Raw genomic sequence first — 13,970 nt, 5'->3', positions numbered from 1 at the left:
TAATCAATATTTGAACTTTCCAATAAAAATTACAACTAACTATTTAGCATACATTAATTGTTCAAGACAAAATACATGTTTCTGTTGAAAAATAGTAATTATTCAAAATTTTCATTTGTCACCCCTGTTCACCATGTGGGAGAGGCTATATAGATAGGAAAAATTTGGAAACCAAATTGGGGAAGAGGGGGCAAAAATCAAATTAAACTGTGATTGTCAAAGTGACATCATTACACTTTGAAAGAATGTCTTTTCACCTCACAGCTACGTTACCATACATACATAAATTTTCTACATTTTATCAAGAGTGAGACAAACTCTACAATTTGTAAATCCATTCTTTACTAAATAGGTGTACATGTAAAATGGACTGCAGATTAACCACCTCCATGTGAATAATGACCGCTGACTGGACTGAAGTCTTTATTCTACGGTATTCTCTCACATAAATATCTTTTAACTGCTTGGAAATCCAACATCAATTAATACACAGAAACAAAAAAACTGGGATAAAATTTCACCACATTCCCTCAAAAGGTAAAATGTAAGGCAAAAACTCAACCAAGACAATTCAACTATCTGTAATGCCATTATGAATTAGAAAATTATTGAAAAATCAGTAAGACCATAAAAACAGAAGCAAGGTAACAGAACAAGTCAGCTTCTTTGTGATAGGGAGAATGATACATGTTCATAAAAACAGTGAGAAAAAATCCACTGGATGTTCTAGTAGACAAGCCAAATAAAAATTAATTAATCATAAAATTATAGAATATGCTGAGCTGGAAAAGATCCTCAAGGATTATCAAAATCCAGCTCCTGGCCCTGCACAGCACCATCCCCAAGAATCACACCATGTGCCTGAGAGCATTGTCCAAATGCTTGAACTCTGACAGGCTTAGTGCTGTGACCACTTCCCTGGGAACCCTGTTCCAGTGCCCAACCACCCTCTGGGTGAAGAACCTTTTCCTAATATCTAACCTAAACCTCCCCTGACACCGCTTCATGATGTTCCCTTGGGTCCTGTCGCTGGCCACCAGAGAGAAAAGATCAGTGCCTGCCCCTCTGCTTTGTGAGCAAACCGTACATCATGATGAAGTCTTCCCTCAGTCTCCTCTTCTGGCTGAACAAGCCAAGTGACCTCAGCTGCTCCTTGTATGGCTTCCCCTCTAGACCCTTCATCATCTTCATAGCCCTCCTTTGGATGTTCTCCAATAGGTTTATATCTTTTTTACATTATGGAGCCCAAAAGTGCACACAGTTAGATCACAGCTTTGGCTGGATGTCTTGGGGATGGTTCTTTTGGTTTTTTTTGTTTTGCATCCCGGGGTGGTCACTGCCTCCCCCACCCCCTCCCCCCGGCTCTGGGAGTATCACGATGGGTGAGAGCCAGCCCAGGATTTCCTGTGAGAGTTGGGGGGCGAGGAGTGGTTGCTTCCTCTTCTGGTGGGGCGATTTGGTCTCCACTGCCACGTGGTGGGATCTTTCTGAGAGATACAGTTGCCGTTTGGCTTTTGCCTGTTTTTTTTATTTTTTTCCCTTTCCCTTTGGCACTGTGACTGGAGCTTACTGGCTTGCTTCTCTGCTTCTCTGCTGTTTGGGAGCCCAGAGCCAGTGTGTGCCACGCTGGGACCCGGGACCACCCCGTTCCCCTCCGGGGGCTGCCTCCCCCCCACGCAGCCTGACCCAGGGACCAGCCATGGCCAGTGAGCTACCACGGGGAGCGATCCCTCGCCCAGCCCTGCTGCTCTCTGCTGCTGCTTCAGGACTTCTTGCTACACTGTAACCTGACACCTGAACACCCCAAAGTTTTGGGCACAGCCCCGGAGTCTCTGCTACATTTTGCTTGCTACCCCCAAGTGAGGCAGGCCCTGCCGTCCCAGCCACTGCTCCGAGGTTCCTACTACAGTCCATTTCACCATCTGCACGCCTGCCATCACCACATGAGAGATGCGGCTGAACTCGTGCCACAGCGCCCCCCTGCAACTGTGAGGGACTCCTCGCACCTGCCCTGCCCAGCCGGGAGCCAACAGCATCCCTGCTGGCTGTGACCACAACTACACCAAAGGGGAAAGTGCTTGAAAGCTGAGAGAAGGCTGTTACTGGGTTTCTGGTTTTGTTTGTTGTTGCTGCCATAGTTATTGTTGTTTGTTTGCCTTGTTATATATATACATACTAGTAAAGAACTGTTATTCCTTTTCCCATATCTTTTCCTGAAAGCCCCTTAATTTCAAAGTTATAATAATTTGGAGGGAAGGGGGTCAACTTTTCCATTCCAAGGGAGGTTCCCACCTTCCTTGGCAGACACCTGTCTTTCAAACCAAGACACTGAAAGATTACATTTTGGTAAAGGATTATTTGGAAGCATGAGACCCCAAACCATCTTTCTAACAAAGGAGACACATGACTCCTAGACCTGCCTCTAGGATATTTATACACACAGCCCCCACCTTTTTTCATTGGAACAAGTGTTTGACTACTAATAAATAGTAGGCTTGTTTCATGGTCTGTGACCTGAAGACTTTGGTTCCCATCAGGTTTTGGCAAATACCTCTTTGGATGTCTCACATACGAAATGTAAGATCATTAAGATGAAACAGCACACAGTCCCAGCAATAGCAAGGGGTCTCACAATGACCCAAGAAGCACCTTCTAGTAATTTATCACAGAGATTGGATTTGGCCCTTCCAATGAGCAGATATCTCAAGAAGCTCCAGACAGCAACAGAGTCAAAAGGATCCATCAATGAAGCCCAGCTATGTAGCCTACCTCCTAACTGTTCCCACTGAGGTCCACAGATCTGCAGTTCTATTTCCCACAAAACTTTTTTCCTCAGAAAACAACTGGAGAACCTAAGTATGAAGCTCCCTTTAAATGAGTCAGGGGGATTAAAGAGATGAAACAGAAAGAAAAGTACCAAGGGTTCTATTCATTAAGCTACTTTTACAGTCACTTTTGTTTTGTGAATATTCACTATTTTACCCCTCAGAAAGTTACATTATCATCCAAGGAGATAAAGGAATTCTTTTGTTGGAATTTCACAGTTCAATAATTAGATAATCAGACTTAAAAATTAATGGACTAGGCAAAATATAGGTGTATTAGATGCTAAAATGTAAATATGTTACATAATAGACATATACATTTGTGCTTACAGTAGTGTATGGCCAATATGAAATAGCAAAAAAAAAAAATCTTGTGTTGGAGTGGGTCTGGTTGGGATGAACAGCAGAATGGCCCCACCAGCTTACTCAGAAAGCATTAACCTTAGGCCATGGGAAACATCTTGTTAAGTTAGGGCGAGTAGCATGGAATGAGCATGGAATGATGGGAATACTTATGCAAAGTAAGCCATTCCATATAAGGCCATGTCCTGAACCCTACCCTCTGACTGGTTTACTACAGTTTCCTTATTTAGTCATGTTTTGTTCTCTACCCTGGTTGGATCCTGTCCCCTCAGCCCTGTCCCTCAGATAAAGTTATATAAGGTTCTGTGCGCCCCATTGTTAGGTCTTTGGATCCTGCCCCTTGTACTGTGCATGGCTTCTCCATGTTTGTTATTTACGTGCATTATTAAAGATTCTTATTTTCCGGGCAAATCCATTGCACCCGTCCTTTTATTTATTGCCACGCTCCCGGCTGACTCGGTCCCGGGGTCACATGCGCCAGCATGACAATCTCGTGCACAAAAGCTTTATACATGTTCTCAGAATGCAGGATCAAGTTCAGCTTGAATCCAAAGTATAACTGCTGACAAGGCTGAAGAAGCATCATCCACATTTTTGTATCACAGGCTACACAGAACATACCTAATTCATTGGTTAAAGTCTGATAATTAAGTTACCTACTTTCAATCAGCTTGATGTTGGTATAAATGCAGACTAGACTGGTATCAAAGTTTAGGTACCTCAGGGTTGTGGTTTAACCCCTGAAGGCACCATATGAACTACTATGAAAAAAATTAACTATATCACAGACAAAACCTGTACACTGAGCACAAAAAACCCTTACTTTCTATTATTTTGTTCCACAAACAAAGCCTTGGGACAGGCTAAAGCATTTAGAGATTCCTTCCTTTGCCATCACCTAAAAGGTTTGTTAGATTGTTTTCAAAAACTTTGTACTATGTGCTAAGATGAACAGTATAATTTCTAAGGAATGGAACTCACCGAGAATGAGAGCGACTTCTTGATCTCCACCTTTCCCTAGATCTAGACCATTTTTTCAGGGGACTTCTGGATCTTCGTCTGTCCTTTTGTCTTGAGAGTGATCTGTTGCCAGAGCTACTTCTATATGAATAATACCAGAAGAAAAATACTTTAATATTGAAACTTCATAAAAATTAGGTCAACCAAGAAGAAAAAAAACCCCACATAAACCTTGCCTCACTACATAAAATTATATAGTTACACCTCAGTAATATACTGCCTATCAACATTTTTGTAAAAATGGATACTTTAAGCTTCACCAGGTGCATATGCTCTCCTTTGAAGCAATGCACCATTTAAGTAATACTCATGTACTCCTGGTAACATCGGATGACAGCATAGACAACACCTACGTGCTGTGTGACCAGGTGGATGATCTGCTCTGCCTGGTGGCAGAGCTTAAAGAGGAAGTGGAGAGGCTGAAGAGTATCAGGGAGTGTGAGAGAGAAATAGATTGGTGGAGTCACACCCTTCCATCCCTGAAAAAAATGCAGTGGATGGAAGCTCAGCAAGAGTCGGAGAAGCCCTGACCCTCTCACCATCAGGCAGAAGGAGACCTAAAAAATGGGGGGGGAATGGAAACAGGTCTCTGCTTGGGAGATAGGAGATTCCCCTTCTGGCCTCCCTTGCATTCCCAGGTGCCCTTACAGAATAGGTATGAAGCTCTAGAACTCGAGGATCAGGCAGATGATAGTGGAGATGAAGATCTATCTAGGGGGCTGACCAGAACAAGTCGGTCAACCAGACAGATCCCAACTATGGGTGTTAAGAAAGAAAGAAGGGTAATTGTAGTGGGTGACTCCCTTCTGAAGGGAACCGAGGACCTGGTATGACAACTGGACCCATCCCACAGGGAAGTCTGCTGCCTCCCTGGGGCCTGGGTAAAGAATATTACCAGAAGGCTCCTTGGACTGATTCAGCCCTCTGATTATTCCCCATTGCTGGGTGCCCAGGTTGGCAGTGACGAGGTTGCTGAGAAAAGTCCTAGGGCAATGAAAACGGACTTCAAAGCATTGGGGCAACTGGTTGAAGGGACAGGAGCACAGGTGGTGTTTTCCTCAATTCCTTCAGTAGCAGGGAAGAATGCCAAAAAGAACAGGAGAAACCACCTGGTCAACATGTGTCTCAAAGATCAGTGCCATCAGTGGAATTTTATCTTTTTCGATCGTGAGGTGGTTTATACAACACCAGGCCTGCTGGAAACAGATGGGGTTCACCTGTCTAGCAAGGGCAAAAGGGAATCTAGTCTGTGAGTTGGCAGGGCTGATTGAGAGGGCTTTAAACTAGGTTTGAAGGAGAGAGGGGAAAAGACCAGGCTCGGCAGAGATGAGTTAAGGGGCAGCATGACAGTGTTGGGGGTGAAATCAATAGCCCAGCTGTAGTGCATCTAGACCTCGCTGGCTCTGAAGTGTGCTGGCCACACTGGAACACACTTGCAGTCTTACAGGGACGAGCCATGGACTCCTAAGCTAATAAAAGCCAACAGGGAAACACCAGAAAATTATCTCGAATTGAGGGGTCTTCTTCTAGGAAGGCAACACACCTAAAAGCCCAGCTGAGGTGCCTCTACACCAATGTACACAGCATAGGCAACAAACAGGAGGCATTAGAAGGCACCATGCTGCTAGAAAGCTACGACCTTGTTGCCATTACTGAAACTTGGTAGGATTAATCCCACGACTGGAGTGTGGCTATCTATGGCTTAAAGGCTGTTCATAAGAGACGGGGGAGGAAGGAGAGGCAGATGGGTTGCCTTCTACATCAAGAAGCAGATTGAGTGTGAAGAGCTGTCTCTGAAGAACAGCCATGAGCAGGTAAAACATCTCGAACAATGCCCTATTTTGCAAAGCTATCAGTGGTGAATTAAGAGGGGGATACCATGCTGCTTTTGGTGTTGAATTATGCTACAGTCAGTCTGACTCATCAATCCCAAAGTTAAGCATCCTGATATGGAGGTGAAGATGTAGCAGATATGGTAAAGTATCCTTAGCTAAAAATGCTAAGCTGGCACAGTTGACCTGGAGACATATAATTGACAGTCAATCACTTTATACTATAAAAGTTCAGTCCCACTTTCAAATGGCAGGTTCTTCTAACACACCCTTTCTTGGAGAGTGTATGAAGATTCCTCCCTTGGGTGAGGGCACCCCTCAAGGTTACTCCTTGAGGCTGAAAGAAAGAGCCCAGAGTTGTTGGTATGGGTGAGTAACATCAATCTCAACTTAAAAATTGGGTGGGTTTGGTAGCTTTCATATAATTGCTTCAATATAGTACACTATACTATACTAGTAGTTTTAGCTTCTATACTCTGTAATAAATAATTCTGGTTAAGATATTTTTGTCTAATAATTTATCATATAAATCATTCATTTATATATATCTATATATCTGGTTTGCCATCCTTAATCCCACAGGACAAAGTTGCACATAGGTTCAATCACACCTTTATAATTCTTTAGACTTAAACCGTTGACAAAGTCTGGGGCTAAGATTGGATCCAGCCACACTCAGGCTCCTCTCTGAGAAGGAGTTTAGAAAGCAAGGCGGTCCTTTCTGCACGTTGTGACTCAATGGGAGGACTTCTCTAATAAACTTTGTCTGAAGCTCCCACTCCACCTGTGACACTAATATCTGATGGGAAAGTAGCACAGCAAGCTATAGGCAATCCAAGAGACTCTTGGAGTGCATGGAGGATAACTTCTTGAGCCAGGTAATAGCCCTACCAGAGGGGATGCAATACTGGATCTGTTGGTCACCAATGTAACTGAGCTAATTGGGGACATCAACATTAGAGGTAGCCAGGGCTGCAGTGATCATGCACTGGTGGAGTTCATAGTCCTGAGGGATATGGGTCAGGTAAGGAGCAGTTAGGCCCCTGAACTTTAGGAAAGCAAACTTACAGCTCTTCAGGGAGAGAGTCAGTGGGATCTCCTGGGAGACTGTCCTCAGGCACAAGGGAGTGAAACAGACCTGGCAGACATTTAAAGAAACCATCCATAGAATGCAAGAGCTAGTGATCCCCAGGAAAAAGAAATCAGGCAAGGAAGGCAAGAGACCAGCATGGTTGGTCAAACTAAAGGGAAATAAGCAAATGCATAGGCAGTTGAAGCTAGGACAGGTGACCTGGGAAAAATATAGAGACAAAGTACAGTTGTATAGGGATAGGGTGAGGAAGACCAAGGTGAAGCTGGAACTGAACCTGGCAAAGGACACAAAGAACAACAGAAAGAGCTTCTACAGTTATGTCAACCAGAAAGGGAAGGTCAAAGAATGTGTAACCCCCCAATAAACAACACTGGTAAACTGGTAACAATGGATGAAGAAAAGGCTGAGGTACTTGAGAACTTCTTTGCCTCAGTCTTCAATGGCAACCTCTCTTCCCACACCTCTTGAGTGGATGGACAGCAGAATGGGGACTGGGGGAGCAAAGTCGTTCCCACTGTAAGAGAAGATCAGGTTCATGACCACCTGAGGAACCTGAATGTACATAAGTCTTCCCCCCTGCCACAGAAGAGCTTATCTGTTCTATCCATCAGCTGGTGCAATAGCTCCAGGCATTCCCCCCCTCACATGAATTGGTGAGATAACGCAGGCTTGTCCAGTAAGGAGTTACCTCTGATACCAGATGGGATACAATAAACATCTTGCCTTGAGAGCAGGATGTAGGGAGATAAGCTGGAATTTCTGACTGACAGACAATTCACTTTACAAACTATAAAAGCTACACAAACTTTCACAAAGTCAGAAGTCTCCTACACACACCCTGGAAACATGTAGGACTTCTCTCCGAAGTTTGGATGCAAACTTTGTGGTTACTTTCCCAGGAAATGAGTGAAAGGATTCTATGTGTAATCCATCATCAATTTGGTGGTAAGCTACATTGACTCTTAACCTATACTATTTCTTCACTAGCTTTAATATAGGTTCCTTTTATTGTGCACTGTATTTTATCTACGAGTAGTTCTTTTTGTTTTATCCTGTGTAGTAAGTAGTCTGTTTAAAGTCTTATGTCTGTTAATATTGTGTCTGTTCAATAAATAATTCATTTTAAAATATACTTAATTGGCCATTCTTAAGAACTTGGGAGCGAGAACCATTTGGGGTGCAGGCCACCTCAAAAAGAGCTACTACCAGAAATCTAAGTCAAAGAGAGGACTTGTCTAAACTCTCATCTCCATTTGTAACAGGGACCTGGCATGACATAGTGTGGAATAAGGGGTGGATACAGCTCTGGTTTCAGGTGAGACAGAGTTCATTTTCTTCTCAGTAGCTGGTACAGTGCTGTGGTTTGTGTTCAGTATGAGAATAATGTTGATAACACACTGATGTTTTGGTTGTTGCTAAGTAGTGCTTACTCTAAGACAAGGGCTTCTTCATTGTCTCATGCTCTGCCAGTGAGGAGGTGCACAATAAACGATGAGGGAGCATAGCCAGGACAGCTGACTTGAACTGGCCAAAGGGATTTTCCATTCCATGGAACATCATGTTCAGTATACAAACTGGGGGGAGTTGGCCATAAGCCACCAGTCAGTGCTTGGGGACAGGCTGGGCATGGGTCAGCAGATGGTGAGCAATTGTATTGTGCATCACTTGTTTCACTTGGGTTTTATTCCTCTGTCTCCCTCTTATTGTAATTACATTTTTAAATTATTGTTGATTTTGTTAGCATTATTTTTACGTTTTACTTTTTTTTCTCTTATTAAACTGTTTTTATCTCAGCCATGGATTTTATCTTTTTCCGATTCTCCTCCCCATCCCACCAGGGAAGGAGGGGTGGAAGTGAACAAGTGGTTGCATGGTACTTAGTTCCTGCCTGGGGTTAAACCACAACACAGCATATTCCCAAAACTGACAGTAACAGTGGTAAAATCACTTAAATATATATATATATATATATATATATACACATATATATATATAACTATCAGCAATAGTTTAAAGCAGATTTTCTGCAAGAAAAATAAATCCTAATTTATCTCCTAAAAATCAGTTAGATTTGCATCAGTACAAAATAGCACTAATTACTGCAGTTACACAAAACAAAGACTGTTTTTGTTATCTCCTGAGTTAGAGAAGATAAGCAATAAATAATTGAACAAATGATTGTTCTTGCATTTAAAAGGTACCCAATGTTTTGATGCCGTTATATAACACTTACTGTGTAACATTATTACAAAACACAGGCACTGGAAAATAAGGAGATGATTGCTGACAGCCAGAGCAGATTGTGCCTGACAAATTTAGTGGCCTTCTACAATGGGGATACAGCAGTGGTGGATGAAGGAAGAGTGACTGATGTCATCTACCTGGACTTGTACAAAGGTCCCTTGGGAAAATGTTTTTGTAGGTGCTGGGGTCCATCAGTGCTGGTCACTTTTTAAGCATCACCTCCTAAGGTCACCAGGAGCAGGCAATTCCTAAATGTAAGAAGTCAATCAGGCCAGGCAGAAGGCCCACTTGGCTGAACAGGAATCTTCTCTTAAAAATAAGGCAAAACAGGAAGGTGTATGCCGGGTGGAAGCAAGGTCAGGTGACATGGGAAGAATACAGAGTTGCTGCTCGACACTGTGAGGAGAAAATCTGTATGGTAAAGCTCAACTGGAGTTGAAGCTGCCAGAACTGTGGGGGATGATAAAAGGAGTTTTTTCAAATATAATAATAGCAATAGGCAGTGTAAAAATAACATCGGCCTGTTACAGGATGAGGATGGTCACCTCACAAACAGGGACATGGACAAGGCAGAGGTGTTTAACACATTCTCTGCCTATGTCATCAACACGGATGATGGACCAAGGGGGTCTCCATGTCCTGAGCTGGAGGACCATGTCTGTGAGAATGATCTACTCCTAGTCAACCCTGAAATCATGTGGGATCTGCTGCTCCAGCTGGATCCCTACAGATCTATGGGGCCTGATGGGATTCATCCAAGAATCCTCAAGGAACTGGCTGATGTAATCACAAAAACTCTCTCAATGATTTTTGAGTGGTCTTGGGAATCTGGAAAGGTCTCAGCTGACTGAAAGCTGCCGAACATTGTCCTGATTATCAAGGGCAGGAAGAAGGACCACAGAAACTACAGGCCTGTTAGTCTCACTTCAGTGCCTGGTAAAGTTATGAAGATTATTCTAGGAGGTATTGAAAAACACCCAAAAGACAATGCAGTCATCAGTCACAGCCAGCATGGCTTCATGACAGGAAAGTCCTGCTTATCAAACTTGATTTCCTTTTTTGACAAGGTAACCCACCTCATTGATCAAGAGAAGACAGTTGATGTCATCTTTTTGGATTTCAGTAGAGCTTTTGATACTGTCTCTCACAGAATCCTTCTGGACAAAATGTCCAGCACACAGCTGGATAAACACGTCGTGTGACGGGTGAGCAACTGGCTCACATGGCGGGTACAGAGAGTTATAATGAATAGGGTGACATCAGACTGTCAACCTGTCACTAGTGGGATTCCTCAGGGCTCCATCTTAGCCCTGTGCTCTTCAACAACTCCATAAATTACTTGAAAGCAGGACTCAAAAGGATACTAAGCAAGTTTGCAGATAATACAAAACTGGGAGGAGCCGTTGACTCCCTCAAAGGTGGGTAGGCCCTGCAGAGAGACCTTGACAAATTAGAGGACTGGGCAATCACCAAATGCATGAAGTTTAACAAGGAAAAGTGACAGATTCTGCACCTGGGATGGGGCAACCCTGGATTTATGTACAGACTGGGGAATGAGATGCTGGAAAGCAGTGCAAAGGATAGGGACCTGGGGGTCCTGGTCAACGGAAAGTTGAATATGAGTCAGCAGTGTGCCCTGGCAGCCAGGAGGGCCAACTGTGTCCTGGGGTGCATCAGGCAAAGCATCACCAGCCAGTCAAGGGAGGTGATTGTCCCCCTCTGCTTAGTACTGGTGTGACCTCATCTTGAATATTGTATGCAGCTTTGGGCACCACAATACAAGAAAGATATTGAGCTATTAGAGAGCATCCAAAGGAGGGCAAAAAAGATGGTGAAAGGCCTTGAGGGGAAGCTCTGTGAGGAGTGGCTGAGGTCACTTGGTCTGTTCAGCCTGGAGGAGACTGAGGAGAGATCTCATCACAGTCTACAACTTCCTTGTGAGGGGAAGAGGAGGGACAGACACTGATCTCTTCTCTGTGGTGACCAGTGACAGGACCCAAGGAAATAGCCTGAAGTTTTGTCAGGGGAGGTTTAGGTTGGATATTAGAGAAAGGTTCTTTACCCAGAGGGTGGTTGCGCACTGGAACAGGCTCCCCAGGGAAGTGGTCACAGCCCCAAGCCTGACAGAGTTTGGACAAGAAGCTTTTGGACAATACTCTCAGGCACATGGTGTGGTTCTTGGGGATGGTGCTGTGCAGGGCCTGGAGTTGGACTCAGTGATCCTTGTGGGTCATTTCCAATTCAGCATATGACCCCGGGACGGAACAGGCATATTCTGTGATTCTGTGATTCTTTGATTCTCTGATTCTGTGATGTGACAATGGACCACTCGATGGATAAGGAATTGACTGGATGATCACACTCAAAGAGTTGCAGTCAACAGCTCAATGTCCAAGTGGAGAGCAGTGACCAGTGGTGATCTTCAGGAGTCAGTATTGGGACTGGCACTGTTTAACATCTTTGTTGGTGACATGGACAGTGAGATCGAGTGCACTCTTACCAAGTTTGCTGACGACAGCAAACGGTATGGTGCAGTCAACACATTGGATGGAAGGGATGCCAACCAAATGGGCCCTGACAGGCTTGAAAGGTTGGCCTGTGTCATGGTTTGACATGGAAGTGATTTTTTCAGGAAGTTGGATCAAACCAATCAGTGGTCAAGTTTAGATATTGGCACCTGAAGTGACCACTGAAGATAGGGATACGCCTCTGAGAACACAGGGGGTTAAAAGCAGGAACTCCCAAGAGCTCGCTCTTTTTTGGTTCCGGCCAGGGTGCTGTGCAGATCTCCCCTGCCCAGCCATGGGGCTGGGTGGGGGAGGGGAAGCCATGAGGCCTGGTCGAGGTGAGCTGAGGGGTAGAAGGACTGGAACCGAGCCAGCTCCTGTGGACGGAAGGGTGGAGAGAAGCGGAGATGTCTTTGTCATCCCCCCCCCAGAGGGAAGAGACAGAAAGTCCGGACAGCACCTGTAACTTTGCCGGCGCGGAGGAGAAAGAGGGGGGGGGAAGGCACCCAGCCTTGGCCTTGGGAATCGGCTGCTGGGCAGAGATATCAGCCGTCCAGGAAGTCTGAGCTTTTAACCCTTTCCTGAGAAATGAAGGCTTTGTAAAATATTACTCCTCCTTGATTTGAAGTAGAAGAGAGACAGTCTGGGATCCGAGATGATAGAAGAAGAAATTCTTGAGTTGGAAGGAGATGATGGAGTGGCTTGTGGCTGGACTTTTCTTGTTAGCCATAGACTGAACCAAATTCTCCTAACAGAAGCTGCACTTAGGGTGGTGCGTTGGTGTGCCAAGAGACTTGTTTCAGTAATTACTAGCAGAGGAGTAGAGAGAACAGAGGAGAGTTGGAGAAGGTGTGGAGAAGCCCTCTATCTTCAAGGAAGAAGAAGAGGAGAAGAAGACCTCTGTTCTTAGACTCTCAGCCCCAGGGGAAAATGGGGGGGACTGTAGTCCCAAAATGAGAAACTGAACTGTTGTCTCTTTTGGTCCATGGCAAAGCATCCTTAAAGGAGCCCTATGAGCAGTCTGTCCATGCACGGTGGTGAGAGCACTGTGACATGGAAAGGAGAGTGTCACCATGGCAGATTTTCTCCGGGCGGTTGCCATGCGTGACATGGAAACACAAGAGTGGCAATTGTGTTTCCTGGGGAGTCTGTGGCACAAGAGAGACTCCTGTCTCCCTTGAAAGATTGAGTATTTGAATATCTGAAGGGTGGCAACTTGATCAGGATCCTGGGTGGTGTCTCACTGTTGAGTTTGTTTAGAAATTAGGTGGGAGGAGGAGGGGTGTTTTGGAAAGTCTTCATCCAGGATTTAGTGTTTGTAGTTTTTATAGTAGTAGTAGTTTAATAAAGTTCTTTTCTTTGTTACTAAGTTTGGGCCTGCTCTGCTCTGTTCCTGATCACATCTCACAGTAATTATTTTAAAAAGTACATTTTCATGGAGGCGCTGGCATTGCGCCAGTGTCAAACCATGACAGCCTGTAAAAACTTCATGAAGTTCAACAAGGCCAAGTGCAAGGTCCTGCACCTGGGTCGGGGCAATCCCAAGCACAAGTAAAGGCTGAGTGAAGAACGGATTGAGAGCAGCTATGGGGAGAAGGACTTGGGGGTGTTGGTGGACAAGAAGCTTGATATGTATGTATTGGTTTGGCATGGCCTGGTCTTTGGCAGCAGGGGGGGCACAAAGATGGCTCTTGTGAGAAGCTGCTAGAAGCTTCCCACCATGTCCAACAGAGCCAATGGCTGATGGCTCTGAAGATGGACATGCTGTTGGCCAAAACTGGGCCAATAAGAGAGGGTGGTAAAGCCTCTGTGATTACATATTTAGGAAGAAAATCAAAACAAAAGTCACAAGTTTTTGCTTGTAGTTAGAGAAGAGGAGAAGGTGAGAATATGTGAGGGAAAACAAGATGGCGACACCAAGGTCAGTGGAGAAGGAGGGGGAGGAGGTGCTCCAGGTGCTGGAGCTGAGATTCCTCTGCAGGCTGTGGTGAAGACCATGGTAAAGCAGGTTGTCCCCCTGCAGTCCATGAGTCCACAGGGGATGCAGGCTGATCCACCTGCAGCCCGTGGGGGAGGTGCCCATGCC

At 44.8% G+C, this 13,970-nt stretch overlaps 1 protein-coding gene across 8 annotated transcripts in view; it reads right to left on the bottom strand.

Annotated features, from left to right (window-relative positions):
- Nucleotides 1–13,970, bottom strand: part of LOC137465558 (splicing regulatory glutamine/lysine-rich protein 1-like) — a 448,710-nt gene that overhangs the window by 395,954 nt on the left and 38,786 nt on the right. For 7 of the 8 annotated variants that reach the window (XM_068177639.1, XM_068177635.1, XM_068177636.1 and 4 more), the window contains one exon: nucleotides 4,170–4,289. The exons of the other annotated variant lie outside the window; for it this stretch is intronic. In XM_068177639.1, the coding sequence (XP_068033740.1) occupies nucleotides 4,170–4,289 (120 nt within the window). The remainder of the gene's footprint in view (nucleotides 1–4,169; nucleotides 4,290–13,970) is intronic. 8 annotated transcript variants of the gene reach the window in all.

This window comes from Anomalospiza imberbis (genome assembly GCF_031753505.1).
Source record: "Anomalospiza imberbis isolate Cuckoo-Finch-1a 21T00152 chromosome W unlocalized genomic scaffold, ASM3175350v1 scaffold_31, whole genome shotgun sequence".
In the NCBI taxonomy this organism is placed as follows: domain Eukaryota; kingdom Metazoa; phylum Chordata; class Aves; order Passeriformes; family Viduidae; genus Anomalospiza; species Anomalospiza imberbis.
The sequence above is the reverse complement of the archived record's forward strand: the minus strand, read 5'-3'. Positions and strand labels throughout refer to the sequence as shown.